At 42.7% G+C, this 24,394-nt stretch overlaps 3 protein-coding genes and 1 non-coding gene across 7 annotated transcripts in view; 1 reads left to right on the top strand and 3 right to left on the bottom strand.

The window, feature by feature from the left end:
* Positions 1-522: 522 nt before the first annotated feature.
* Positions 523-11,312, bottom strand: KICS2 (KICSTOR subunit 2). 2 transcript variants are annotated; one of them, XM_068934485.1, is made up of 4 exons: positions 10,975-11,308; positions 8,800-8,873; positions 8,585-8,721; positions 523-3,317 (listed from the first exon to the last, which is right to left on the bottom strand). In XM_068934485.1, the coding sequence occupies exons 1-4, from the start codon at positions 11,207-11,209 to the stop codon at positions 2,501-2,503; spliced, it is 1,263 nt and encodes a 420-aa protein (XP_068790586.1). In that variant the 5' UTR covers positions 11,210-11,308; the 3' UTR covers positions 523-2,500. The 2 variants fall into 2 exon arrangements, with proteins under 2 accessions (XP_068790586.1, XP_068790577.1); XM_068934476.1 differs by having other exon boundaries at positions 8,585-8,873; positions 10,975-11,312.
* A 3,539-nt stretch (positions 11,313-14,851) lies between these two features.
* RPL18A (ribosomal protein L18a) lies at positions 14,852-18,406 on the bottom strand. Its single transcript, XM_068934497.1, has 5 exons — positions 18,267-18,406; positions 17,674-17,853; positions 16,937-17,066; positions 15,389-15,498; positions 14,852-14,992 (listed from the first exon to the last, which is right to left on the bottom strand). Exons 1-5 carry the CDS (start codon positions 18,282-18,284, stop codon positions 14,900-14,902), a joined length of 531 nt encoding a protein of 176 aa, XP_068790598.1. The 5' UTR covers positions 18,285-18,406; the 3' UTR covers positions 14,852-14,899.
* On the bottom strand, positions 16,182-16,313 carry LOC138065874 (small nucleolar RNA SNORA68). The gene has a single exon (XR_011138919.1). It is a non-coding gene; the product is annotated as a small nucleolar RNA SNORA68 (small nucleolar RNA).
* A 1,654-nt stretch (positions 18,407-20,060) lies between the features above and the next one.
* Positions 20,061-24,394, top strand: part of XPOT (exportin for tRNA) — a 28,959-nt gene continuing 24,625 nt past the window's right edge. Inside the window, exons 1-3 of one of the 3 annotated variants that reach the window (XM_068934518.1) lie at positions 20,162-20,418; positions 20,732-21,174; positions 23,974-24,107. In XM_068934518.1, the coding sequence (XP_068790619.1) occupies positions 24,048-24,107 (60 nt within the window). In that variant the 5' untranslated portion in view covers positions 20,162-20,418; positions 20,732-21,174; positions 23,974-24,047. Of the gene's footprint in view, positions 20,419-20,731; positions 21,175-23,973; positions 24,108-24,394 lie in introns of all 3 variants that reach the window. The other 2 variants (XM_068934516.1, XM_068934509.1) reach the window with 2 other exon arrangements.

The raw sequence follows: 24,394 nt of genomic DNA on the forward strand, positions 1-24,394 counted from the left end.
CTCTCCCACTCCCTCTCTTCTTCCACACCATGAGAGGCATGGCTCCAGTTGGTTCTCCATCAGCCTAAATATACAGAAATCCTTACCCACGAGCCAGATGGCCCCTCTGGCCCATTCCCCAAAATCCTCTGAAGAAAACCCTGCCACTCAGAAAGGGCGAAGCAACTCTCACCTCCTCCTGCACGTAAGCATCACCCAGAATACCTTCCTCATTCCCACAAAAACCACTCAAAAACAGTGACAGGAGCGGTTTGTTGTGAGAGTTGTCCTCTTTTTCCCCTTCTCCCTAAAAACAGCTGCTGCAGCCTGCAGCCGTTTCAGAAACTAGTAAAGGCTGCAGCTCTGCTCCACAGGGCAGCAGCTTTCGCCTTCACCTCTTCCAACATATAACCTTTTAAATAATGCAGTCCTCTGCAACTCAGAAATCAGCAAGAAGGTATTGGCACCCACACATTCTCTTCCCCCAGCCTCCTCACCCCCCTTCACAGTTAATATCACAGAAAAATACTGTAGAAGCAGACAGAATTTGTGCAACACTTTATTACACTGCTGAAGACTGGGAACCAGTTCTGGTAACAGCCTCTTTTCTGTTATTTAGGCTGAGGAAGTCAATAGCACAATGTTATTACAAGGTCACTGTCCCAAAGAGGGAAAACATACAAACTCTCTCAATACTGCCATTAGCAGCCTTCTGTCCTGTTAAAAGGGCAACACAAGCTGCAGATGTAACACCATCACAATTAGGTGCTGTCCAGTTGCTGGTGTATCTGCAACTCCTGCTATTTTCCAGTGGTAAAAAACAGTCTTAAAACTTTACGAGTGATATTGCAGTCAGGTTAAGACTTCAGATAAAAGGAAGTGGCATAGATATTTACAACAGAGGAACATATAGCAAAGCATGAAAGGCTCTGTTTGGCACAAAATAGGAAGTCAGAGCTTATGCTCTGAAGCGAGCTCTTATGCTCTGTTCATTGTTTTGATTGCATGATTGTAAAGAAATATATTGCATCAAGATCTTTGTATCAAGACACAAGACAAGTTACCATAACCTTTTTGTGGGGGGAGGAAGCGAATCAATAAAAGTCCTGTCTGTTAAGTTATCTTTTGCATTTCAAATCTACGCAGAAGAGAAATCACCATTTTAACTTAAATTCCCTTTTAAAATAAATCTGTTGTTGTTATACCTTAAAGGGTGTCAAAGGGTCTACGCATCACATGTCAGACCCATATTAGTCCCTCCTGAATTTGCACAAAAGTGCTTGTAGAACGGCATAGCTAATGCTCAGAAGAATCAAACAATATAAGGCTACAGTACAGCCAACTTAACCCTTGTATTATATTTGCAAATAATTGTTTCCATAATAAATAGAGCACTTGCAGAGTAACTAGAAACTGTACTCTCACTTGTAGACTTAAGGTGTGGAAAGTGGTGAGAGGGAGACTTTAGAATGAGGTAAATACATTGCATAGGCTATATAACTATTTAAATCTAAATTCTGAAAGTAATTTGGCTTGATTGTGAAATTATTCAAACCTGAACAGAAAGAAAAAACAATGTGTATAAAAAAAAAATCTGAAAACAAATTCAGGTTGACCGTAACCACAAGTTACAGGATATTTTACTTTAAAAGGACATTTCCTACTGCTTTGCAAAAGTAGCGAGAAAAAAAGCACAATTTGAAAGAGCTTTGTTGTTTTTTCCCCACTGATAGGTTCCTCCTAAGATACCTGCTCAACCTCAACTTGCCTTCTGCAATTTAATCTAAGCCAAGATTAGTACTGGACACAGTGTCATAACACTCCTGTGAATACTGTACTTCCAACCCACGCTTCAGGTTTACTTGCCTAAATCTGTATTTTGGAGAAATAACAAAGCTTCATACTTTACAGCTTGCTCATAATAGAGACTGCTGTTTAACATGGAAGTGTCAGAGACCTCAACTATCATTTTTAAAGCATTTGAAAACTGAATTATAATTAACAAGAATGCTTTCTGTGATGCATTTTTTTTAATATGTGTCAATGCAGATTTGCATGTTTTAATGTTCCCTTGTATCAGCATATAGTTCCCAGATATAAATCCTGTCAAGTAACGCAGTTTTCTGAAAGATAGTATCTTCCATCCTAACCACATTTTCAATGAACTCTGTAAAAGACAGTCAATGAGCAGACTATGATAAAGTGCATATATTCAATTTTGACATGAGCAAAGTAGTTATGGACTGAAAAGATAATTCATATTGTGAACTGAAAACCACACAAAAATCCCATTGAGGCTGTTTAGAAGCCCACAATTAAATTGTCCCACTAAGCAGTGCCCAAAATAATTTTTTCAAGTTTCTTGTTAGCTTAAAAAAAAAAAAAAAGGAACTGACAACATATTAAAAATAACGGTTCCTTTTTAATTAGACTCAGAATCATGAATTTATGTAATCCGTGAAAACTACAGCTCCCCCCAAGGCTAGAACATTGCCGTGACAACTTACAAGTAGTATGTATTTTACCCTTTGGATCCAGGCTTCAAACTTGCAAAAGCTTTGGAGTTCTTTAGGGAATGAGAGATTTCATTGAGAAAAGAAATAAAATGAGAGTCCCTCTCTGACTTCTTGGACTCAAAAATAACTACAATGGTAAAATGAGGTTCAGGACGAGTCAGAAAGTATGTGCTTTGGACTTTGTCATCATAGAAGTGAACCACCTTCTCCAAACTGTTGAGGTCAGAGGTTCTATCAGTCATAATCATGATTACATTGGGCCAGTGCATAACAGGCCTGTCACTGGGCAGAGACACCACTGCAGGGTATTGATCCACTCCTTTGGGGGCTTCCCTGTAAGAATGAGGATGATGATAACCATGTCCCTGAAAACTCTCTGATCCACGATTGTCAAAGATTAGGGAAACATTGACAGCATCGTATTTCCGGATAAAACTGGAAATTTTCCCAAAGTAATCAGGATTTGTTTTAGCAGTCAAAGTTTTCATTTCAGATGCTGTTGTTTGTCGACTGAGGGCCTCGTGAAAGTAAAAGCTAAACTTGGCAAGGAGAATGTTTTTGAGTTTCATCAACCAGAGGAAGAGGTGTGGAGGTTGTACAGCCTTCTGAGACTGCCCTCCAAACAGATGCTTCTTGGTCTCTCGCTGTTTCTCAAAAATTTGGCCCCAAGTCTGTAGTTTTGTGTGAGCACTGTGCAAGTTGACCAGGGATGGAAGGAACTTCCACTCTGAGATCTGAGCCTGAGCCTTTAAGAGATGTGCAAGCACATCTACTTCCAGTTGGAAACTGCTTTCAAGAGGACTGAGGATTGGGTGATGAAATCTAGAAAACATAACATTATTCAAAACATGAGAACTGCTGTACACACACAATAGTGAAGTCATCAGTTAGTACATCAATTCACAGCCAGAAAACCAAACATCAAAGCAGACGAAAGTATAAAACAAAGAATAATCTTGTCAATTTAAAGACAATTCTTTTTAACATAATTTTGGCATAAACATTAACATACAGCATTCTTCATGTTTAAAAAAAAAACACCTGCCACTCATTTTTTAATCGAAGCAAGGGAGTCATATTTGGTCAGACCAAAAACAATCACTGTTTATCACGATCCATGAAATACTAAAGCACCGTTTCTCTTTAAATTCGGATGTTTTTGTTTCAACTTTACATTCCTCCTGGTGATAAAATATGTTTTGATGGTTCTGGAACAGCAGTAAGACATTTAGTTAAACCAAGAAAATTATCTAACGTTATCAGTTCACTGGCTGTGTAGGAAAGCTGTGAGGGAAGCTAAGCTGAGCTTTCCCCCCACACACCCTTTTTAATTCACAACGAAACAGTGATAGAAAATTAGTCAATAGAACCACGATTAACTGCATTCACCAATGAACCAGCTCTCAAACCTTAAGCCTTGGTGTACTAAAAGCAAGGAAGGGGAAAAATGTTTGGCAGCATTTAATCATGTGACAATGAAGATGCTTTACTGACCAATTTCTCTCTCATTAAGAATTCAGGACAAGACCAGCTCTCAATTTGTTTAACAGATGCTAAAAAGAAGAAAAAAAATCTCATGTACAAGGTAGAAGTGCTATTACAGAAGGATGGAACAGACCTTAATTAAATGGAATTTTATAGATGCATTCTGTAGCTTTCTCTTCCCTCAGAAAATCTGTATTTCAGAATTCCCCTTATTTAGGGACAAAACACTTGCACATCCTCGTGTTTGCAGACTGCATGGAAATACAGTTCATGTAGCAAAATTCATATTCTAAACTGCCTGATAACATCAATAGAAACTCCTGTATTACAGGCTATTCCTTCAAGATTAATTATAGCCTCGTGTACAGAACTCACAGGGCAAGATTTGTTCCTTTTCAAGAAAACGATATTCCTGGTCACTTCTTACTACATAAGAGGATGGAATAAAAAAAATAGCATAATGCTTAAAACGTCATTTTCCTACTCAAAGTTTCAATGTTCCACGGGAACTTTATGATGTTTTTAGCAAGGAAATCATGCACCAATTGGATTGCCACAGATTTCCCCAGTCTGCCTACCACACCCATTCAAGGGGCTGCAAGTGTTCAAAGGTTTTGCTGGTATGCAGAGAAGATGCGAACGGTTAACCGTTTCACTATGTTTTCTATCTAATACAAGAAGGGGGGGGGGGCAAGAAGTCAGATCCAGCCTACAAGCCCCTTTCCCTTGTAAGTTTATAACATCAGCAATAAATACACTTTTAATTAAAATTGTGCAAAACTGTTCTGGTTACCAAAGTTAAATACTTTGCTGAAGACTCATTCTTTTAAAAGTTAAGAATGAGGCTTTTTTAGTAAAAGGATTCCCATAATAGGCATTTAGGGCTTTTAATGTCATCTCCAATACAGAACAACCAATAGTTCAAAGACAAGATATGACGATATGACCTTTCTATTTAAGGAAAGGTAGATAGATCTCGTCCCTTTCAGAAAAATATCCTGGGTCTTGATATTACCTTAAAACAGAGAAGTTCATACTCAGTTCCCCCAACCTTTAACAGCTCATCTTCAGACAAAGTGAAAACCACTCCATTATCCCCCTCAGCTCCCAAAACACAATATATACAATCAGTTTTGGAAGTATTTGGTTCAGAACCAAAGCATTTAATTTTGCTACAGTCCAGAAGAGAGAACTAGAATTTTAGGGTTTTTCTCCTCTCCCCTTTCACTATTTTGTCCTTGATTTTCCATCAAGCTCTTAGCAAAAACATTATTTCTTGGCTTGCGAAAGTTGTCTGATGTTATTTTTAAGCATCCCTTTTTTTGACAGCCACAATACAAGTCTTAAAAGGATTTGCTATTAAGATCTGAATTTATTTGAAAGAAAATTAAATGATGAGTAAGGCAGATCAGCTGATGCACCATGTTCTGTAAACAAGCTAGGTTAGGTGACCTGCCACCTTCTGTGCACAATATTCTGTCAGGAAGGTTCATGCCTCCCTGCTACAGCAAAGCAGTCAGTGACTACTGGCTGTTTTGGTGGGTTGACAAGTCCAGAGCATATCTGAATTTCCAAAAAAAATAAGTGTCAATTAAAACTAATATCCTGCTAATAAGCAACACTACGTATTTGCAGTGCTTCTGCTATCCAGCAGAAAAATGTTTGGGGGGGGGGGGGTTCCACTATGAAGATTATTTCTTCCAGATATTCCCATCAAGCATACACTTAGTACAATGTAAGTTTCAACACACTTACAGTCAGACTGACCTAAGGTTACTCTTCAGCTTTAAAAGCAACTAAAAAATTCATACTAATGCAATAGTGCCAAGTCTCCTGTATTAACACTATGATGTACAGCTTCCCACTTCCACTTTGCTTCATGGCTCAGTTATTTTCACGTTTCATTGCACAGCAGGATTTGTTAAACTGTTTTAATCCAAAAATACACATCTCAGCCACAGCTGAGAAGCTTGATATGGTTGCAGAATAAACTAACAGGTTAAGTACCATGTATATCTTCAGTAATTAACTTTCACAACAGAAGCATCTGACTAAGCTTGGAATCACATAAAACAGACAGGTTTTTATATTATTTCAGTAAGCCACAGAGTGTTAAGAACTAAAGAACGCATTGAAATTTTGAATTCTTTCCCCAATCGTTCTCCAAAGCAGAGAGATGCTCAAGTTATATTTTGCAGGCTTTACAGAAGCCTCATTGTTCTACAGCTTTTTCCATCTTCTATAAAACTCATACTTTTACAAAATGCTGACAAGATAAAAAGCATTTAACATTAAAAAAAACACACACGAGGATAGGCTTACTAGTTACTTTCTCACTTTAAAACAGCACCTGCATCAGCAGCAGTATCCTTTAAATTATTTCATTTAACATCCTAGCCAAACCAACAATTCAAAAATTCAGAAAGTTGCTTTTCCAGTTGTACCTTATAGAAATACAGAGAAGCAGCAACACTGACTTGTAAACAGCCAGTACCAGACAATAAGTAGTAACAAAATAGCTTTCAACTGTTCAAGAGTTCTGATTTTTCAGACAAAGGCAATATGATTTGATCACTGATGGACAATTAGTTCTTCCATTCCTTTACCAGTAAGCACGTTTGCCCTATGTTATCTGAACGCTTATTTGCATATGTAAAGAAAGAAATCAAGGTCAAAACCTACTATCTAGAGAGCAAATATCCTGTCTGGCCTTAGAACTGTTGACTGAAATAATGGTACACATCCTAAACTACCAGTGAGGAACATATTCCCAAGAGAACACATGGGATAAGGGTGAGTTTATTTGGCCTTTCACCTGAGAGGGTCTACAGACTATAATAATGAAATATCTTCCAGCCAGAGAACTTTGACATAGCAGCCACTAGAAACTATTCTGAAATACAAAGAACTATTTGGACTAAAGTAATATACCATTATCCGCACTTCTCTTTTAGAAGCATCCTGTACATTACCGGGGAAGAGTACAGAGCAGTTACTGAATTAGCTTTAAGAGCATCTTAGAGATGGCTCATTAACCCAAAGCAAGATCATTATTTTCCCTGGGAGACACTGCCTTTTTTTTTTTTTTTGAAAGATTAAACTAACACATCAGAAGAACAGACAATGACAGTGAAATTTTTCACACAGCACAGGAAAGCATTTCACATATAGCAGTCTCTAGTCACTTTGTTAGAGTATCAATTTTGGTTTTCAGATTTAATACTGCTGTTGATTCACCACTTGCTCAGAAAAATGTTAGAAAGTGTACAATGTAAATTAATTTTAAACAAATTTACCTCCCTTTACTCTTTAACGAATGTTTAACACAATAAGTTTAACACAATTATTTAACACAACAATAAGTTTCATTTTCCACTGAACAAACAGCCTGAACATTGTAAGGATTCACAGACCATGAATTGCCAAAAATCACTAGCAGAATATTTAGACTTATTTTAACTTCATAATAGCACAGTCATGTAGCAATTCGCCTAAGCTATTTCTGAAAATAAGTGAGTCAGCTGCAGTGCTTAGATGTGGAATGTCAGAAAGCAGCAATGACTTATTTTGGTTTTTCCTGTGTGCACACTTTAAAAATCTAGTTTAATATTCACAAAAAACAAAACCTCAGAACATCCAGGCCAAATGTCTTCCTAGCCACTTTTTTGCTTATGAAAGATAGGGAAAAAAAATTGCATTTGAAAGTTATCTTCTTACAAGAGCTTCCTCATTTTGCTTTTAAAATAGAGAGGTAGAACTTTAGTCTGGTGAAAAGTCAGCCGTAAAATTTACCTCAGAATCTTTTTCTTGTTTAGATGTCATCGCTTGCAAAGCTCCCATGTTTTCTAAGTAAAATATCTATCCTAGAATCATTTAGAAATATCCTAGTATCCTTGAAATATAACTGCTGAATCTGAATGTCAAGAAATCATAAAGGCAGGGACTAGACACTCAGAGGTGCTCCTGTTGCTCACTGCAATAACTCTCAAGAGAATTTATTTCAGAGCATCATAAAGCCCTTCTAAGTCAGCCAGACAGCTATTAAAAACAAACAAAATAAAAAACCCAATGTGAAATGAGTTTGATTTTTAACTGCAGATAGGCCTATACTGAATCTAATATGCAACTTTTATAATGAAAGAAGCAGACATATATTCTGGTCTAAAATAAAATGGTCACATTTAAATAAATATTTCTACATCCATTTTTACTGAAGTTCACACGGTTTTAAGTCTTGCTTCCACTTCGCCCCTCATGAAACAGTGAGAGAATTCTTTCAACTCTTATGAGGAAAATGACCCTTCCCTCTTTGCTGAATATTCATATGCTGGATATAAATTACGGAATGGGGAAGGTAGCTCCTAGATCACGATCAGCAGAAAGAATCTCTTTTTTTTTTTTTTTTTTTTTTTTGCAGAAAAGTCATATTTTGAGAGCTACAGTATCTGATGCTGCTCACCAAAACAGGTATGAATTCATGCAAAGGGCTGAGCTGCTTAACAATCAAAGGATGGCAAAGTCATTGGGCTTGCTTTGAGCCTCAACCTCATTTGTTGAAGGTTGTCATATATCTGAGTACCTACTGCCAAGAAACAAGCACTGACCTTGAGCTGTATTTCTTTAAGATGGATTCCAAAATGTTTACCAGTTCCTCAGAGTTAATGAACTTTTGGGTGCTGAGCGTGTACATTTTTTCATAGAAGTCAGCAATTTCCATCCGAGCCTGAACAAAAAAACAGAGCTGTTCAGACAGGTGAGAAAGCAGCTCTTCCAAGTGAGGAGCTGTTCCTCCTAGTGCATTGCGACCCGTCGCCACCACCTTCTTCAGCTCATTATGCAGAGATGTGTAGATGGTTCGGATGGAGTCCTTTCGGCTGAAGAATGACTGACCACCTGTTCAGATAAATATGGAGGTATTACCAAAATCCAGGGACAGCAAAGACAGACAGCAGTACTGGAAAACCGTGTATGACTGTACTTGTTTTTAACTAGGTGTTCCCAAGTGTTGCTTGATCACAGTATTTTTCCATCAAGAAATAATGTTCAGTATATTATTTTGTAAATAACGGAATTAAATTATACCTAACACATATTCAGAAGCATATTATGTAACTGACTTAATTCCACTCATTTGCCAAGGGCTCATTATTCATTTTTAGCCAAGGGCTGCAGCAAAATTCCTAACTCCTTCATATCTGCCATAGTTACGGCATGATCCTTCAGAAAGCAAACGTCCAGTTAACTTTGCTGGTATCATACATGACCTGGAAATATTGTTATCTATGGAAGATAAAGAATCAAGTCGTCATGAAATTTTAATAGCCTCCATTGCTAATTAATAACTCTAGGCCTTTTAAAGAGGTTTCTCTTAACAATACCTCTTCAAACAAGGAACACTCGCATTTGGAAAGCAACCTTTAAATAGGAACCACATGACCATATCTGTATTTATGAACTGAAGGTTTCCAGGCCCCATACAATCTGAATATAAACTAAAAATCCAAGGGAAAACAATCACAGTCTACCTCAGAAAGCCCACAGCACAGGTCAATCCATAACTAAAAAAGCTAAAAAAAATTTCCACATTTAACGTTCCCGAAAAACTGAGAAAAACAGAAGTTGATGGTCCTCTCTACCTGCTTGACAGTATGAAGAACTCAAAAAACAGTGGAGGGTAAAAGTATAAGATATTTAAATTTGATCCTAGCAAAGGAGGACTGTACAAAGATACTACCTTTATTTAATAATTCAATTTACAGACAGACTTTATTAATAAATTCACTCATGACCTGCAGCAGCATAAAATGTGGTAATTTTGAAACAGCACAGAGATTGAATCCGCACAACTTTTAAAGGTATTCCAAATTTAGTTTCTGCTTTGAAACTGCTTAGAAACGTTGGAATGGTGGATACTACTTTTCACACCCATCTTACACATATAACGATCAAAAGCAACACTAGCAATTTCAGGCAGAAAAGCAGAGAATTGGTTGTTACAAAGAAATAGCTACCTTCCTAAGGCCACAAGCAGCCCCTAGGTCAGGAGACATGAAGAATCTTCCATTGCTGTTTTCGTGAAGTATATAAACAAATAAAACCTTGTCCCTACTGTTGCCAGTTCTACCCTTTCTTCAAGTAACACATTTACTTTTTAATCTCAGCTTTACAAACACAATGTTTTCTGTAAAGGTCTTACTGTAAAATAATGTGAAGCACTAAAGGGGAATTCTGATGCTTTACTGCATCAGTAAGATGCATATCAGACTTATATCCCTTGATCCATTTTCCGTACCACTCCCTAGTTCAAAAGAAAAATAAGCAGCTTTGCCCAGAGGGCAGCATTGATGATTACCTGTGCTGTGCCAGTTTGGGTTTTTTCTATTCAGACTAAGAAAGTGGGAAGGAGCTGAGATTGTGGCCAGAGTTTACAGAGATCCTGCAGTCTCTACCTAAATAACAATTTTTAGGAGGCTATCCCCAGCGCTGCATGCTTACACATGTGCTTACATGCGTGCAGTTAGAAACTGCAAAGTGAAAAAGCTTTAGCCCTGGTTACCCCACCGGGCTCACCTTCACCAGATTCTCAGCCAGAGCATCCCAGCACAGAAACGCTTCTGGCTAAATCTCAGGAACCGTAAGAAGGTAGCTTACTAGTCAACAGAGATGCATCGATTTGCACAGCCATTGTGTAAACTGCACCGCGGCTGCACGCTTACTTGTTCTGAAAGGGTGGCCTGGAGGGTATAGCCCGTTTCTGCGTTGGCCCCACGCACCGCGTGCGACGACCCAAGCGCGTTGCGTTTGCCCGCAAGAGCGGCGGGGGAAGGGAGAAGGCGGGGGGAGGGGGGCGCGAGGCGGCCGTTGGAGCACAGCGCGCGAGGGGGAGCCGCCGGCGCGCGCCCAACGGGCAGGCGCCTGCGGAGAGCAACCGTCGCCACCCACCCCCCCACCGCGGTGCGGGCGCGAGGGGCGGCGGCGGTTGGGGCGGCGGTACCTAGCTTCTGGCCCAGGAAGGTCATGCTGTGGTAGGCCTTCTCGGCGGCGGCCAGGTGCGCCAGCCCCGCCAGCAGGGCGAGCCAGCTGGCACCCGCGCTCTTGTTGGCTTCGCGCTCCTTCTCCACGTTGTCCTTGGCCTTGTCGTACGAGAAGATGCCCAGGTGGGAGAAGAAGGTCTCCAGCACAGCCTGCTCCACCGGCACCGGCGCGCCCAGCGGGATCGACTCCCCCATCCCGCCCGGCGGCGGCGGCGGCAGCAGCAGCAGCTCCTTCCTCCCCCCTCCTCCTCCTCCTCCCGCCGCCCCCGAACTGCCACTGCTTCCGGGTGCGACGCCGCGGTCACGTGAGTCAGGGAGGGCGGGAGGGAAGGAGCTCTCGCCGCAACGCCCCCTCCTCGCGCGTCCTTGTCACGTGACGGGGGGGGGACCTGTGCGGTGAGGGGGAGGGTGTCCCTCAGTGTCACGTGAGGCGCGAGTCCCCGGCCGCCTGCCGCCGCCGTGCGGCTGCGCGCGCGGGTCACGTGGCACGAGCGTTGGGCGGGCGCGGGGCGGCCGTTAGAGGGGCGGCGGGTTGCCCCGTTTCGGTGGCCTTGGGAGGTGGAGCGGGGTTAGGAGCCTTGTGGGGTTGTCTTCCCCTGTGAGAAAGAGACGGGCCTGGGCCGAGCAGGGGTCAGTGTTCACCCGCCCCGGCTGCTTTTTTCTGAGGCCGGAGGAGGCAGCGCAGCTGCTCCCGTCGTGCGTTGCTCTATCCTGAAGTTGTCCCTAAATTTTCTGGGGTTGAGTATCTTTACCCCAGAAACAGTAGCCTGTCACCTTTCGCCCTGCTGAACATGTGCTTGCTCCAGCCTTCAGGACAGTCTTTGCTTACCTCAGCACTGCAGTGAGGTATGTTTGGTTTCTAAGAGCAGATTATGAGTTTAAAAAAAAATTACTTTGTGTGGAAAATTACTTATCAAGGTGTCATTTCAGTACATGTCTATCCAATTCTAGTTACAGTGGGAAAGGGGGACATAAATACAGAGATGGCACATGGGAAATGGGATCTCAGGATCCCACACTAAGTTAAAATTCTAAAATTGGTAACTATAAAAGTATTCTATGATTATTTTTGTCTTACTCAATTCAGGATTCATAGCTTGTTGTGTGCAGGTGGCATGTTATCTACCACATTCTAGCCATAGCTGAGTTATAAATGACTGAATTCTGAATTTATGTTACTATGAACCTCAGACATTTGAGACTATGAGGAGGGGTGCCTTCTGCTAAGCAAGAGAGATTGAATTCAAACAAGTCACATCTGGTGGGACATTTTGTGTTACACTAGGCAAAATCCTGCATACTTGTCCCAAGTTCAGATGGAAGAAGAGTTTGCATTTGAGAATTTGCACTAATTTTTTGATGATTCAGTGTTTGCTATGTTCAGAATTACTTGGCCTTGCCAAGTATTTTCTAAAGGTTTGTCAGATTTCATAAGCTTTTAGTGTTTTAGTATGGAGCGCTCTCGCAATATCTTTCCCAAGAAAATCTTGAAACCCTGCGTCCTAAAGGCTCTAAAGCCAGAAGGCAGATGCAAAGAATCAAATATCTATTTATATATCAAATAGATATATATCTATTTGATATATCTATTTATATAGATATAGGTATATCTAGGATAAATAGATATAGTTATATCTAGGAGATATATATATAATTATTATTATATATAATTATATCTATATAATAGATAGGTATATCTATTTATTTGTGTGTTGGCCAGGTTCATAGCGTGTTTTATTTTAGATTGGCAGTACTAGCACTGGTGCCTATTATGAGCTGTCTGCTCTTAAAAACTGTTGTTTTTTCTGAAACAAATCTGAAACCCATTTTCATGTTAGAGTGCTCTTGCCTAAACACCATTCCATATACCCAAAATACAAGAGCTTGTGGGCGACCTTATTCTGACCTCTCCTTGTGGGACCTGATTTCAGTCAACTCCTGCAGGGTACTCCAGCTTGTCTAAATACTGTGTGTTTGTAGTTTCTCCTCCCTTGCATCAGACTTGAACTTCTGCAGTCTGCTGGTAAGCCATTTCAGAGATCGTGAATTGTTCAAATTAATCCCCTTTTATCTGGATTAAGTTTTGGACAGATCAACTCCCTGTGTTGATTTACCATGAAAGTGAAGAGTGCAATGCAAAGCCGAGCAGAAATACGAGGCCCTGGAAAGAATGAAGTTGCAGCAGCACTGATCGTTTCAGCTCTTGTGGAACAGCCCCATGGTCTACTGACCTAGTCCTTTGCGCTTAACAGGCAATTCCTCTGGTGGTTGAGCTGCAACACTCCCGCTATCCCAAAATTGCAATATTCCCAGTTTCCTCTCTGGCTAGTATTTCTCTGCTCTTCACTGACATCTACTTTTGTTTTGAACTGTTGACAGAACAGAGCATCAGTTCTGTAACTCTAGGCAAGACCCATGTGCTAATTAAACTAAAGAGCTACTAGCCTCTTGTTCAGCAAGCCGAGAAGGTTGTGTGTTTGGGTGACATACAGGTAGATACATTTTGGTGTTTCTGCAGCCATAGGCCACATAGTCTAACTGAAAAATAAAATCCAGAATTACTAGAGGCAGGCAAAGATGTATCATGTACAGGAATGCTCAGGTAATTATGCTTAAAAACTAGAGCCTGGCTTGGTTTATCTTCTGTCATTGAGGTGACCTACCCAAAAGAAGAGAACTTGTACTTTACTATAGAGCCATGTTTATCGTGAATTTGAACAATAGCTCACATTTCTTAATGTCTATGCTGCAGCAGATCCTGTCATATATTGTAACAACTCATTCTGATCATCGTTAGAATTGTTCATAAAACAGCACAATTATAGGAACATATAACCTTGTCACATAACAATAGCAAGATAAGAATTGATCCATTAGGAAATACTTGTTTTGAATCAGTAGGCACATCAAGCTTAAGTGTGGTGTTTACTCAAGTAGGACAAAACATGCTCTTTTTTTTGTTGACATTATAAAGCCTTTCAGATTTTCATTAGCAGTTCAAAGTGTATCTTTTCTCAAGCTGAATGTTCAAAGCGAACAGCAGACCAGCAAGCATTCAAAGCAAGTTGAAATTGCAGGAAACAATCAGAACATACTACAATTTAAAATAGGCACCAGATGTGAAAATTGACTTTTAGTCTGAGGCAGTTTAACTACATCATGTAGGAGTTTAGACTAATATTACACTGCACATGTCAGTCTAATGACTGGGGTCCCATGCAGCACTTACTTATCAGACCAACTGGACTGACAAAAAAAGGTCTGACATGGCTCTTCATTTCTTTTACCTGGAGGCAGGCATCAGTCTTTGTATGTGTACTCGATTTAATTTAGAATGGAATGCAACATATTTGGAAAGGATCAAGCAAGAACTAAAGGTTTGGGCTTTAAATGCTTAAAACTTCAGCTTAACTGAAGCTATGAGAAGCTCTTTATTCTTGCAATTGAAGAAGAGTTCAAGTTCCGCATACACACAAAATGCCATCTTTCTTCCTCAGTTCCTCTCTCAACAGGCCCTGAGGGGCAAGAACATAGGATTTTATAGTTATTCAACAGTAGGCTTATTCTGACCTGAAGAGTTATGAAGATGTTTTGTTTTCTTGATTTTTGGTACATTTTGGTACCAGAGATCAGCACCTAACAGCAGCTGTGATTACAAAGCACAATGAACTGTTTTACTAACACAACAAAGCAGAACTACAGTCGCCTCAATTTGAGGGCAATCACAGCTATAAGAAGCAAGCTGCTGACAGATTACAGAAAACTTGCAGAAGGGGGAAGAGAGGAATTCTTAAGCACCAGGGGCACAATTTCCAAACGAAAACTGAGAGTCAAAGGTTCAAATAAGACCTTTATTACAACAGAGTTGACAGCGTGTTTTTGTATTTAAAAGAATGTATTTGGTCTCTTGGTGGTGAAACGTGGTTTGTGCTGGCGACGCAGAACTCTGTGTGGCAGAGGGAACTTGATTTTAGAGTCCTGTAAGGAAATAAAAGTTTTTCCGTTAATTGAGCTAATGGATGAATAATAGAAAATAATTTGCAGTAAACAGGTAAGCTTTGACTGATAACTTGTATAGAAGTAACACATCCACAGGTTAGATAAGCTTCATGGTAACTAACAACAGATGCATTGATTGTGTAATTCTTATTGAAAGAAATTCCTGTTAAAGGCAAGCTTAGTGTAACTTAAGGTATGCTTTTTCAATTTTACTTTCTCTCAAGTAGTTCTAGCATTAAAAATCTTGATCACGATATAAAATGGTTTTCAAGTTATACATGCAAGTTTGGTTCCTTTCCTATTTTTGTCTGCAAAAAGAAGCTGTGCCAGGCAAGAGAGCTCTTGCCAGCTCTCCTGCCATGTTACTTCACTTACATGGAACTGCTTGACTGCTGGTCTACGGCACTTGCTAGCAGCAATTTCCTCAACTTTCATGATCTGAATAGAGTGAGCACGGGCACGATGACGGGCTCCCATATCACGATCTGTAACAACCGAACTCATTAAAAATAAATCCTAAAATGACTTAAGACATTCCCAGTTCAAAATTTTAATACCATCTTTTTGTGTCCACCACTTTCCAAATTTTCAGGCAACTCCGCATATCAGAAAGAGTATTATTAGTCAGTGATGTCTGAAGCACTGACCGGAGAATCAACATGCAGCAGCAGCAGCTTCTTCCTGGAACGTATGACCAAGCTTCTACGTGAACGTCATTTTATTCTTGCCCGATTTCAAGAAGGTACACATTTACAGAAGTAATCTACTCAGGGACTTGTTATGTTTTGCAAAAGAAAATGGTGATTCAGAATCAATACTGAAATATCATTACAGGAAAAATAAGAACTGAATTTCAACAAACGCTCCCTTCGCCTTCCAAGAGGCAGATGCAAGGAAAGAGAACTGCAGTTCCTAGCTTTGTTTTTTTAATCACTACCTTAAAACCACAACGTCAATAGCTATTTTGCACATAAGACATGGCTAGCTAAATATTCTTGAGCTTACAGTACTTCCTGTGAAGATGCAAAACACCCATTAAAAACCTATCCTTCAAAAGCAGTCTGGAGCATAAAGGTATCAAAGTCATTACGTAATGACAAATTAAGTAGGTTCTCAGACCTCTTAAGTAGTCCTACAGTATGTTAATTAAAAGAACGTATTATAAGTTACATGTAGAACCTTAAATTTCACTTTCAATAGCACTTCAGCTGTTGAAAGGCGACAAGATACATATAATATTTGCACACATGACAAGAACATCATTACTGGGAACAATATTCTTTGGGTTTTTGTGTGCATTTTACAGTGTTTTGAACACTGAATTCAAATGTCAACAGCCTCAGCTATAAAAATGATCTCTCTCTCAACTCCTTTAGATAACAGACTAAAAATCAGAGCAACCCGTGATGCTCTCTGAACTGAGACTACTAGATCTTTGAGCAATGCAAATTAGGGAAAAAACAGTGTTTAGGAAACCTAGCTCTCCAGAAGCCAGATCCTAGTATGTTCCACATAGTATCAGCAATAATCTTTTCAAAAGACTTGGAAAAATATTTTTGATTATTTTTAACAGTAAGTATAATACAAGAAATATATACAGCCCCTAACAGTCTCAAAACTCTTCACCTATATAGCAAAATTGATGATTAGAACTGTAAAGAGTCACACCGAGATCAAGTGGGAATATTTTCAGCTACAGAAATTGCCTAAGGAGTGCTAACGAACAAAATACTACATACATTATACCTACACATCTATGGGTTTCTCCAGCAGCTTCCCACCACTTTATTTTTCCAGTGTTTAAGCTACCTTATCATGGATCAAGTCAGCACTCCTACTTAAGCTTTACGACCAGTTTAGGATTTAAACTTTTGCTCGTAAACCGGTCCTAACATTTTATCTCAAATGGTTATATGTACTTACAGCACTGAGTGACAGCACCAGCTGTGGTCAAATCCCTGTACTCCCTGTACATGTTGTGAGTTCCACTACGAGAATCATAGCGTAGCCAAATACCAAAGTTTTTTACCCGCAGAGGGGACTTCTCATATACCTGGAATTACACAAGGGCACAGAAATGGTTAGAGACAGTACATTATCAGCATTTTACAAGTTTAGGAATAAACATGTTACAGCTGTAATGTAAAGCAATACAGATAGCTTTAATGTCCAAGACAACTATTTGCTCTCTTTCCCCATACCATCATAGTACAGGGAAGTCTCTGGTAATTCAATGTGGAAATGAAAAAATACATTTAGATTTCAGCTGTTAAATCATCTTTGAAGGAAACGGAAAAGAACGTTCTCCAAGCAACAAAATGTGAGAGTATATGCAAGCAAGTATCTATTTTCCAAAGATTATGAAGGTCCAGATGGTTCCTAAGAGATATATGCCATAATGAAGCAACCATAAAAAACAGACAACAGCACTACCTGCAGTAGTGATCTATTTTAGCAGAATTCTGAATGTTGTGAATTTAAGTTTTTTAGTTCATTTGACACATGCAATCACTTGCAGGGGGCTGCCCAGCTTCACAGTAGCTGAAGGTAAAAAAGAGTTCGACTTCATTAGTAACAGTATTTCATCTAAATGCCTTCTACGTAAACGAGCCAGAATTCCTGAAAAGCCTCCAAGAGTGTCAGGTTTTTCTATGTCGTACCTGGCCACAGTACACAATCTCTCCAGAAGACTTCTTCATCTTCTTCAGCTGGGAAACGAAATACCAGAACCGGGATTTGGCGACAACATGGTTGGGGGCGAAGATCCGCATCCGGTAGAGAGGCGGAGTCCGGCATTTCGGCGTGGGCAGGCAGCGCCCGACCACCTTGTACTCCCGCAGCTGCAGGGGGACGAGAGACAGCGCCGCAGTGAACCTCCTGCTCGCCGCCCGCCACAGCGCCGCGACGGAGCGACCCCCGCGCCGGCCCACTCTGCCCCCCGCAAGGCGCCGCGCCTCCGCCCGAGAACGCAGCCGCGGGAGCAAGGGGGGACCGCCGAGGATAGAGGCCACCGGCTCCCGCTAAGAGGAGCGGAGCGGAACCGCCCGCCCGGGCCGCGATCCCCGGCCAGAGGCGCCGCGGCCTCCTCACACGCCGGCTAGGAGCGGCGCCGCCGCCATGTTGGCTGCTCGCCTCCGGGCCGGGCCGCGGCCCCCGGAGGCCCTGCTCCAGCGCCGCAAGGCCTCGCCACCGCGCTCCCGACAGCCGCCGCGACCCCACCAGCGGCGCGCCCGGGCCGCGGGGCCTCACTCACGGTGCCCGACGCCTTCATGGTGCTGCCTCCTCGGCGGCCCCCAGAAAAGGAAAGAGCTAACGCGCAGGAGCGTCCCTCCACCCGCCCGCGGGAGGCCCCGCCCCCGCGGCACCCTCTCCGCCCATTGGCTGCGGGCAGAGCGTGATTGGGCGAGGCAGCCGTCAGTCTGCGCGAGCGGCCGCCCGGCGCTGCTTCCGGGGCGAGCCGGGGGGCCCGCGTGGCCGGAGAGGCGGCGGCGGCGGCGGCGGGAGGTCGCCGGGCCCGCGGGGCCTCGTCCTTCCCTTCCCCCTTCCCCCACCCCCGCGCAGCCCTGCGGCCCTCTCGCCTTGTCAGGGCGGCCGCGGGTGCGCGCGGCTCTCGGCGCGTGGGCTTGCCCCGTTGCCGTGCCCCGCGCAGGGCCGCCCCGTGCCCTTCGGCACTGCTGGATTTTTGGTGGCGATGACTTTTTTGGCGGATCCGTCGCCCGGTTTGGCACGAACACGTGTTGCGCGTGTCCGCGTCCGAGGCGGGCAGGTGACTCACGTCCTGCCTCCCCCCGTGCTGCCGTCGTGAGAGGCAGGGGAGGCAGCAGGTCACGGCGCCCAGAGGTGGCCCTTGGCCGGCGATCCCGTGAGAGAATGAGGTTGCAAGCTGCAGTGAATGTGAATTCCCTAACAGCGCTACAATCTTATATTTTTATGATGTTTTAGTATGGTATCGTTTACCATATTTTATGGTTTGTTTTTGACGTGGTATCTTTTCCCTATAGTTTTTCCTGAATGGTTGTACTCCTGTGTACTGTTAATTAGAAATGGCTCTGCAGTAACGATGGGTAAGGGTCTCTCCTTAAATGTTGTGTGGGCTATGGTTTTGAAAATTGTCCTTCCATAGCTTTGGAACTTTTCTTTTTTCTTGAAAGAGACTATTAACAATACAAACTGCTCTGGCGAGGCAAATAATTTCCTAAATGCTTATTACTGCACTTCTTTTGTGTTTGTTCTTTTAAGTCTCATTTTACAAACATGCACCCGTTTAATCATGCTAAAACACTCCTAAATTTGATGGTGGCACAAAAATTTGCAGAAAAGAGACCAATGTGACATTAGTAGCAGTCAGATCCGTTGCATTCTTCGTCTGCTTAAAGATGAGTGTGTGCTGGTGCTTTTGTAGGATGGGAGCTTAGGCCCTTTTTGTGCCAGTTATTGAACGAGTTATTCTGGTCAGAATTAGGATGCTAACATCATTTCAAAGGAATATGTTGTGTCTTAGCTTAACATGCAGTGACATGACCAGCTACTAATACTTTCAGCTTTATTGCTGATGACATACAAAGGAGGGAGAACGAAACAAAACTTCAAGATCTAGAGTGAGCTTCTGGATGGAGCAGATGAGTCTTGATTTACGATTAAGCGACTTTACAGCCACACGCAGGACTATCTCGTAGCTATCTGTTAAAACTTCATCTTTAACGACTAGCGGGTAAAGCGTGTTTTAGGGGAAAAAATACATTTTTGATAGATACACGGTGCCTCTTGGGTGCGCATAAAATACTTCCACCTTGCACCTGCCCGCCTCGCCGATGGCATCCTGCCTAGCCAAAGCGGTGGGTGAAGCTGGCGCCACGCTGCCTTCGTGCCTGCCTGAGCGTAATTAGCAGCCATTAGCAGCCGCTGCCCGCGCTTCGGGCGGGCCGGGCCGCCTCCGCCCCTGCTTTCCCGAGGGGCCCCGCGGCGGGGCGGGGCGGGGCGGGGCCGCCGCGCGGCCAGGGAGGCGGTATAACCCGGCATGCTCTGCGGCCCGCAGCCGGGTGGCAGAGGGGAGGTGAGTGCGGAAAGCTTCGTCGCTGCCTTGTCGGGTGGCTGGCCCCTCCTTTTCGCGCAGGCGCGGAGGGGGGGCCGCAGAGCACGCCGGGAGTTGTAGTCCGACGGCGTGGCTAGCCGCCCCGCTGCTGGCGGGCGGGCTCAAAGGGTGGGGGCGTTTTTCTTTCCCGGGGCGGCCGTTTCGCACGCGCGAGGGCGGCGGCGGCGCCTCCCCTCGGGCCGCCTCCGCCTCCTCCTTCTCTCGCCGCCAACCGAGGCGGCGCGGCCTGGCCCGCTCCCTATGCTCGTGGCGGCCTCGGAGCTGCGGGGGTCGGAGCCGGCAGCGCCGCCGTGATGGCGGAGTGACCGGGAAGGTAACGGCCGGGGTGGGGGGCGCGCGGTGAGGGGGTGACTCAGCCCGGCGCGGGGGGGCGGGCAGGGCGGTGGCGCCGCCGCTTGCCTGGCTGGCGCCGGGCTCTCCCGAGCCGCCCTACCGGTTCGCCTCCGCCCGACGCCGCCGCCGCAGCCGTTAGGGAAGCGGGGAGGGGGGCGCCGCAGCCTTGCCTGGCTGCCCGACCCCCCCGCCCCGGGCCTGCCGCATCGCTGTGAGGCGGCCAGGGCTGGGGGTGGGGGGGTGGGGGGGCTGGTTCTTCTCAAAAATACCAGGCTTTTTCTTTTCTACTTAAGCTTTAGCTTACAGGGCTCTTGCACGCACGCTGGTGCGGAAGCTGTCTCGGTCGGTGTCCTGCTTCTTATACCTGTGGTGAGGGAGAAAGTGGCCGTAAGCTGTTAAACTGCAGCGTGAGGGGAGGGCCCTGCCCACGTACCTGCCTGCTCAGCTGCTCTCAGCACGCTGAAAGGCAGCGGCGTGCGCGGCCGCCCAGCGCTGCAGCGGCGGCACGCCGTAGGAGGAGTGCTTTGTCACTCTGCCGTGACCCCAGGAAGGGATTGAAGAGGTTTAAGTTACAGCTCTGGTGTCTTCGCTGCGGAGCTGGAAGCCGTGGGATGTGCGTGCCCGATCATCTCCGCTGGCTGAGCTTTTGAGCCCTTCGGAGATTTGGCTCTTCTAAAGAACAATTTGAGGGAGCAAGAAGACTTGAGTCCTCGCAGAGAATTTCTGGCCAGTAAGAGTATGCCTGAAATCAAGACCTAATCTGTTACTCCCCAAAGGAAGAACTTTCTAGTCCAGTTTAAAAGTTTGATAAGTAACCATTACAGAGATGTTCCTTTTAAGTATGCTTTGTATACGTAATTGTAAAGGTTTCAGATCCTAAGAGGATGTAAATATATTCAAGACTTGTGGCAAGCTTCAAAAGAATGCAAGAGATGATCTTTTACTTTATTTATTTTACTAGGGAGAAAATTTAAGGGAATCAAAATGAAGTATGTAGCTGGCTTCCTGTGTGCTATCAGAATGTTCTATATGACTAAAACAGTGCTGTAAATGAGATTCTTTAAATACTAATTGTTCTAACCATTAACATCTATAGTCAAAATGCTGTGAAAGCTTTCATTGTTAAGGCATGTCTACATACCCCTGACCGTGTTAGTATTTTTGCAATAGCAGTACTTCCTACTTGAAGTGTGACCACTTTCGTTGTACCTTCCTCTTGGGAGGGGAGGGGGAATATTTTTTTGAAGTTCAATTCATATTTTTCCTGTCATGATAATTCGGTATGGATTCTGAATCACCATTTTCTTGTGCAAAATATAAAATAGTCCCTGAGTAGATTACTTCTATGAATGTGTACCTTCTTGGAGTCCAGGCAAGTATAAAATGCTGCTTTCATATAGAAGTTTGGTCGTGAGTTCCAGGAAGAAGCTGCTGCAGCTTTTTCCTGTAAGCGGTCTCTGCCCTTTTAAGTATTTGATACTTGAAAGGGAATAGACTGTGTTAGTGAGAGGAATGTATACCTGTATGACCTTGCTGTAAAGGACCGTGCTCTGCTACTTGTAGTAAGATCAGATCACTACTAAACATAGTGTACCAGTTTAAAAACAAAGAGCAAAACAACTCCGCATAAATGAGACTTCATACTTTCTACACAGCTATATATTAATTCTTAATGTTACTTAATGTTAGTTGAAGCTATTTTTAAATAAAGCTTGTTTTTTTTTTAATTGAGTTATGGTATTTGAAGTGATCTTCTGAGATGGCTGTTTCGTTAACTATCTTCTAGAGTTGACTAGCCAACTGAAACTCTTAGAACAGAGCATGTGGTGGAAGATCAAACTTTAAATGCGCTTATGTAGCGTATATAAGATATTTAGAATTGGGTGGCATTGTTGTTAGCTGAACCTGTGAAGAGAATACATCCTTGAGTCAGGTTACTTTTAACAGCAAAACTTGTCACTAGTCTGTAGAAGGTTAGTCTTTTGAGCAGATGGTATAGGGATATCATCAGGAAAATATGCTTGTATATGTTAGGAGTTTTATTTGTATAACTGTGGGCCACACCCTAACTGAAAGATGCTGTCAAAAAAGCATTTTCCCCTCAGCGTTTTAACTTTATTTTAATCTTCTGGCTGTTTTGGGCTAAGAAGTTGGGGGGAGGGTACAGAGGGAGGAGACTCAGCAGAACAACTTTAGGGATTAAAGGTTTTGACCCTGAACAGGCTTGCTGAGTGTTGTAAGGCAGTGTGTGAAGCTTGTTTGCCACAAATCATTACTTTGTTCCAGAATAGAGAATTTTCTGGTTTCTATACTGTCAAAACCTGCAATTTTTTTGGTATGAACTCAGTTCTATGTATGATATATTTTGTTATAATTTACTCTGTAATGAGTTTTATAGAAGTGACTGTTTGTTATCTTAGTAAATGCTGGGCTTTCCTTTGCGTGCTTGCTGTCAGTTGTCACCATGCCCCCTTTCTAGCAGAGGGGGAGGGTGAACAGTGGAGCACGCACGAGACACGCAATACTAAGAAATCGGAAGTTCTACCTGTAGGCATGTAGGCGGTTTCTAACCACAGTTCCTTTGCATTTCATCTCTTCCTCATGCCTGTCATCTTCCTTTCCCCCCACATTCTGCATACTTATGGAATAAGGCCTTATTTCAGGCCTAATTAACCATGTTACCATTCTAGATTTTTTTTTTTGAAGGATAGATGGATTTTTTTGTTGTTGGATTTTGCTGTTTAACAACATATGGGTGTTTGACAAAACCTTTTATCCAGTATATTTAATCCAGAGCAGTGCCGAATGGCTTGTAGAGCTACATGATGTCTTTAGAACGTTTGTCCAGCTTGATTAATATTTTTTCCACAGAATTTTCTTTAAAAAAAAAAAAAAACTAGTAAATTAGCACCCGTTATAAAAAACAGGTAACTTGATTAACAACTCAGTGTGAAGTATTTTGTGGTTAATTTCTGTGAGACTTCTCTTGTGTGTGCTTGCTTTAGAAGAAAGACCTCCCGATGGTTTTGCTACCCTAGGGGAAATACTTTATAAATGGTTTTAGGAAACATCTAACAATATTTGAGATGAGTAGAGTGGCTTATTTTTGCACTTGCTAGCCTTGTGAAATGGTAGACATCTGGATTCTTGTAAAGTACCTGATTTATGCTTATGTCACATCTTGCTGAACTTTTCTCTGCCCTTTAAATTTGAGCTCAAGCCTTTGAGGTGAATAGCATACTTTGTGCCGTTTCTGTGTTAATAACAAAATTTTTTTTTTTGAACAAAGCTCAAATAGATGAAAAGTTTAAATTTGGTTATTGCTTTAAAACAGTTTATTTTCTAGGCAAATTCTGCTGTCAATGAAGGACTTCAAATTTCTGATGTCTGTAGTGGAAGTATGCATGTTGTTGTCTTGGTGGGGCGAATACTATATGTTTGTGTTTTGTGTGCTAACTGCTGTGGTTGTTGCTATCGTGCTACTATGTTCTGTTGTGATGATGAGCAAGTAAAGTTTTTCTTTCTGTATTTTCAGATGATTGTAGTTTCCCCTCTAGAAGAAGTGGGCAAAGCTGTTAGGAATAGGAAACAAAGAGTATAGCAACAAAGATGGATGAACAAGCCCTTTTAGGGCTAAATCCAAATGCTGATGCAGACTTCAGACAAAGAGTACGTAATTAACTTCCTTATCTCTCTTAATAACTGGGGGTGCTGTTTCAATGAAAAAAAATCTAATATTTTCTTGACCACGAGTTGTTCTTCGGTTAACTGACACAAAGGGATTGTGGTGGCGTGTACTGAACTGAAAGTCATGTAGGAAGTATGTATGTAAGCTAAAGGGCGTGTGTCACCATTTCTATGAAATTGTACTTGACGTACAGAGAATTTATTTCTCTGGGCTGCAACTTTCAGTCCTTTGAGTTCTCTGTGCTTGTTGCTTAGCACCTCAAGTAGAT

Source organism: Struthio camelus, chromosome 1, assembly GCF_040807025.1.
Source record: "Struthio camelus isolate bStrCam1 chromosome 1, bStrCam1.hap1, whole genome shotgun sequence".
In the NCBI taxonomy this organism is placed as follows: Eukaryota; Metazoa; Chordata; class Aves; order Struthioniformes; family Struthionidae; genus Struthio; species Struthio camelus.

Bases quoted from the DNA above. Each gene is read 5' to 3' on its own strand.
- RPL18A (XM_068934497.1), bottom strand. The intron at 17,067-17,673 runs GTACGACATAGA...GTGTAATTCCAG, and splicing joins AGATTGTGTACTGTGGCCAG to GTATATGAGAAGTCCCCTCT. The intron at 15,499-16,936 runs GTAAGTACATAT...CGGTTGTTACAG, and splicing joins TGGTGCTGTCACTCAGTGCT to ATCGTGATATGGGAGCCCGT.
- KICS2 (XM_068934476.1), bottom strand. From the start codon at position 11,209: ATGGGGGAGTCGATCCCGCTGGGCGCGCCGGTGCCGGTGGAGCAGGCT. The intron at 8,874-10,974 runs GTACCGCCGCCC...TTATCTGAACAG, and splicing joins CTTCCTGGGCCAGAAGCTAG to GTGGTCAGTCATTCTTCAGC. The intron at 3,318-8,584 runs GTCAGTGCTTGT...TATGTTTTCTAG, and splicing joins TTAAAGAAATACAGCTCAAG to ATTTCATCACCCAATCCTCA.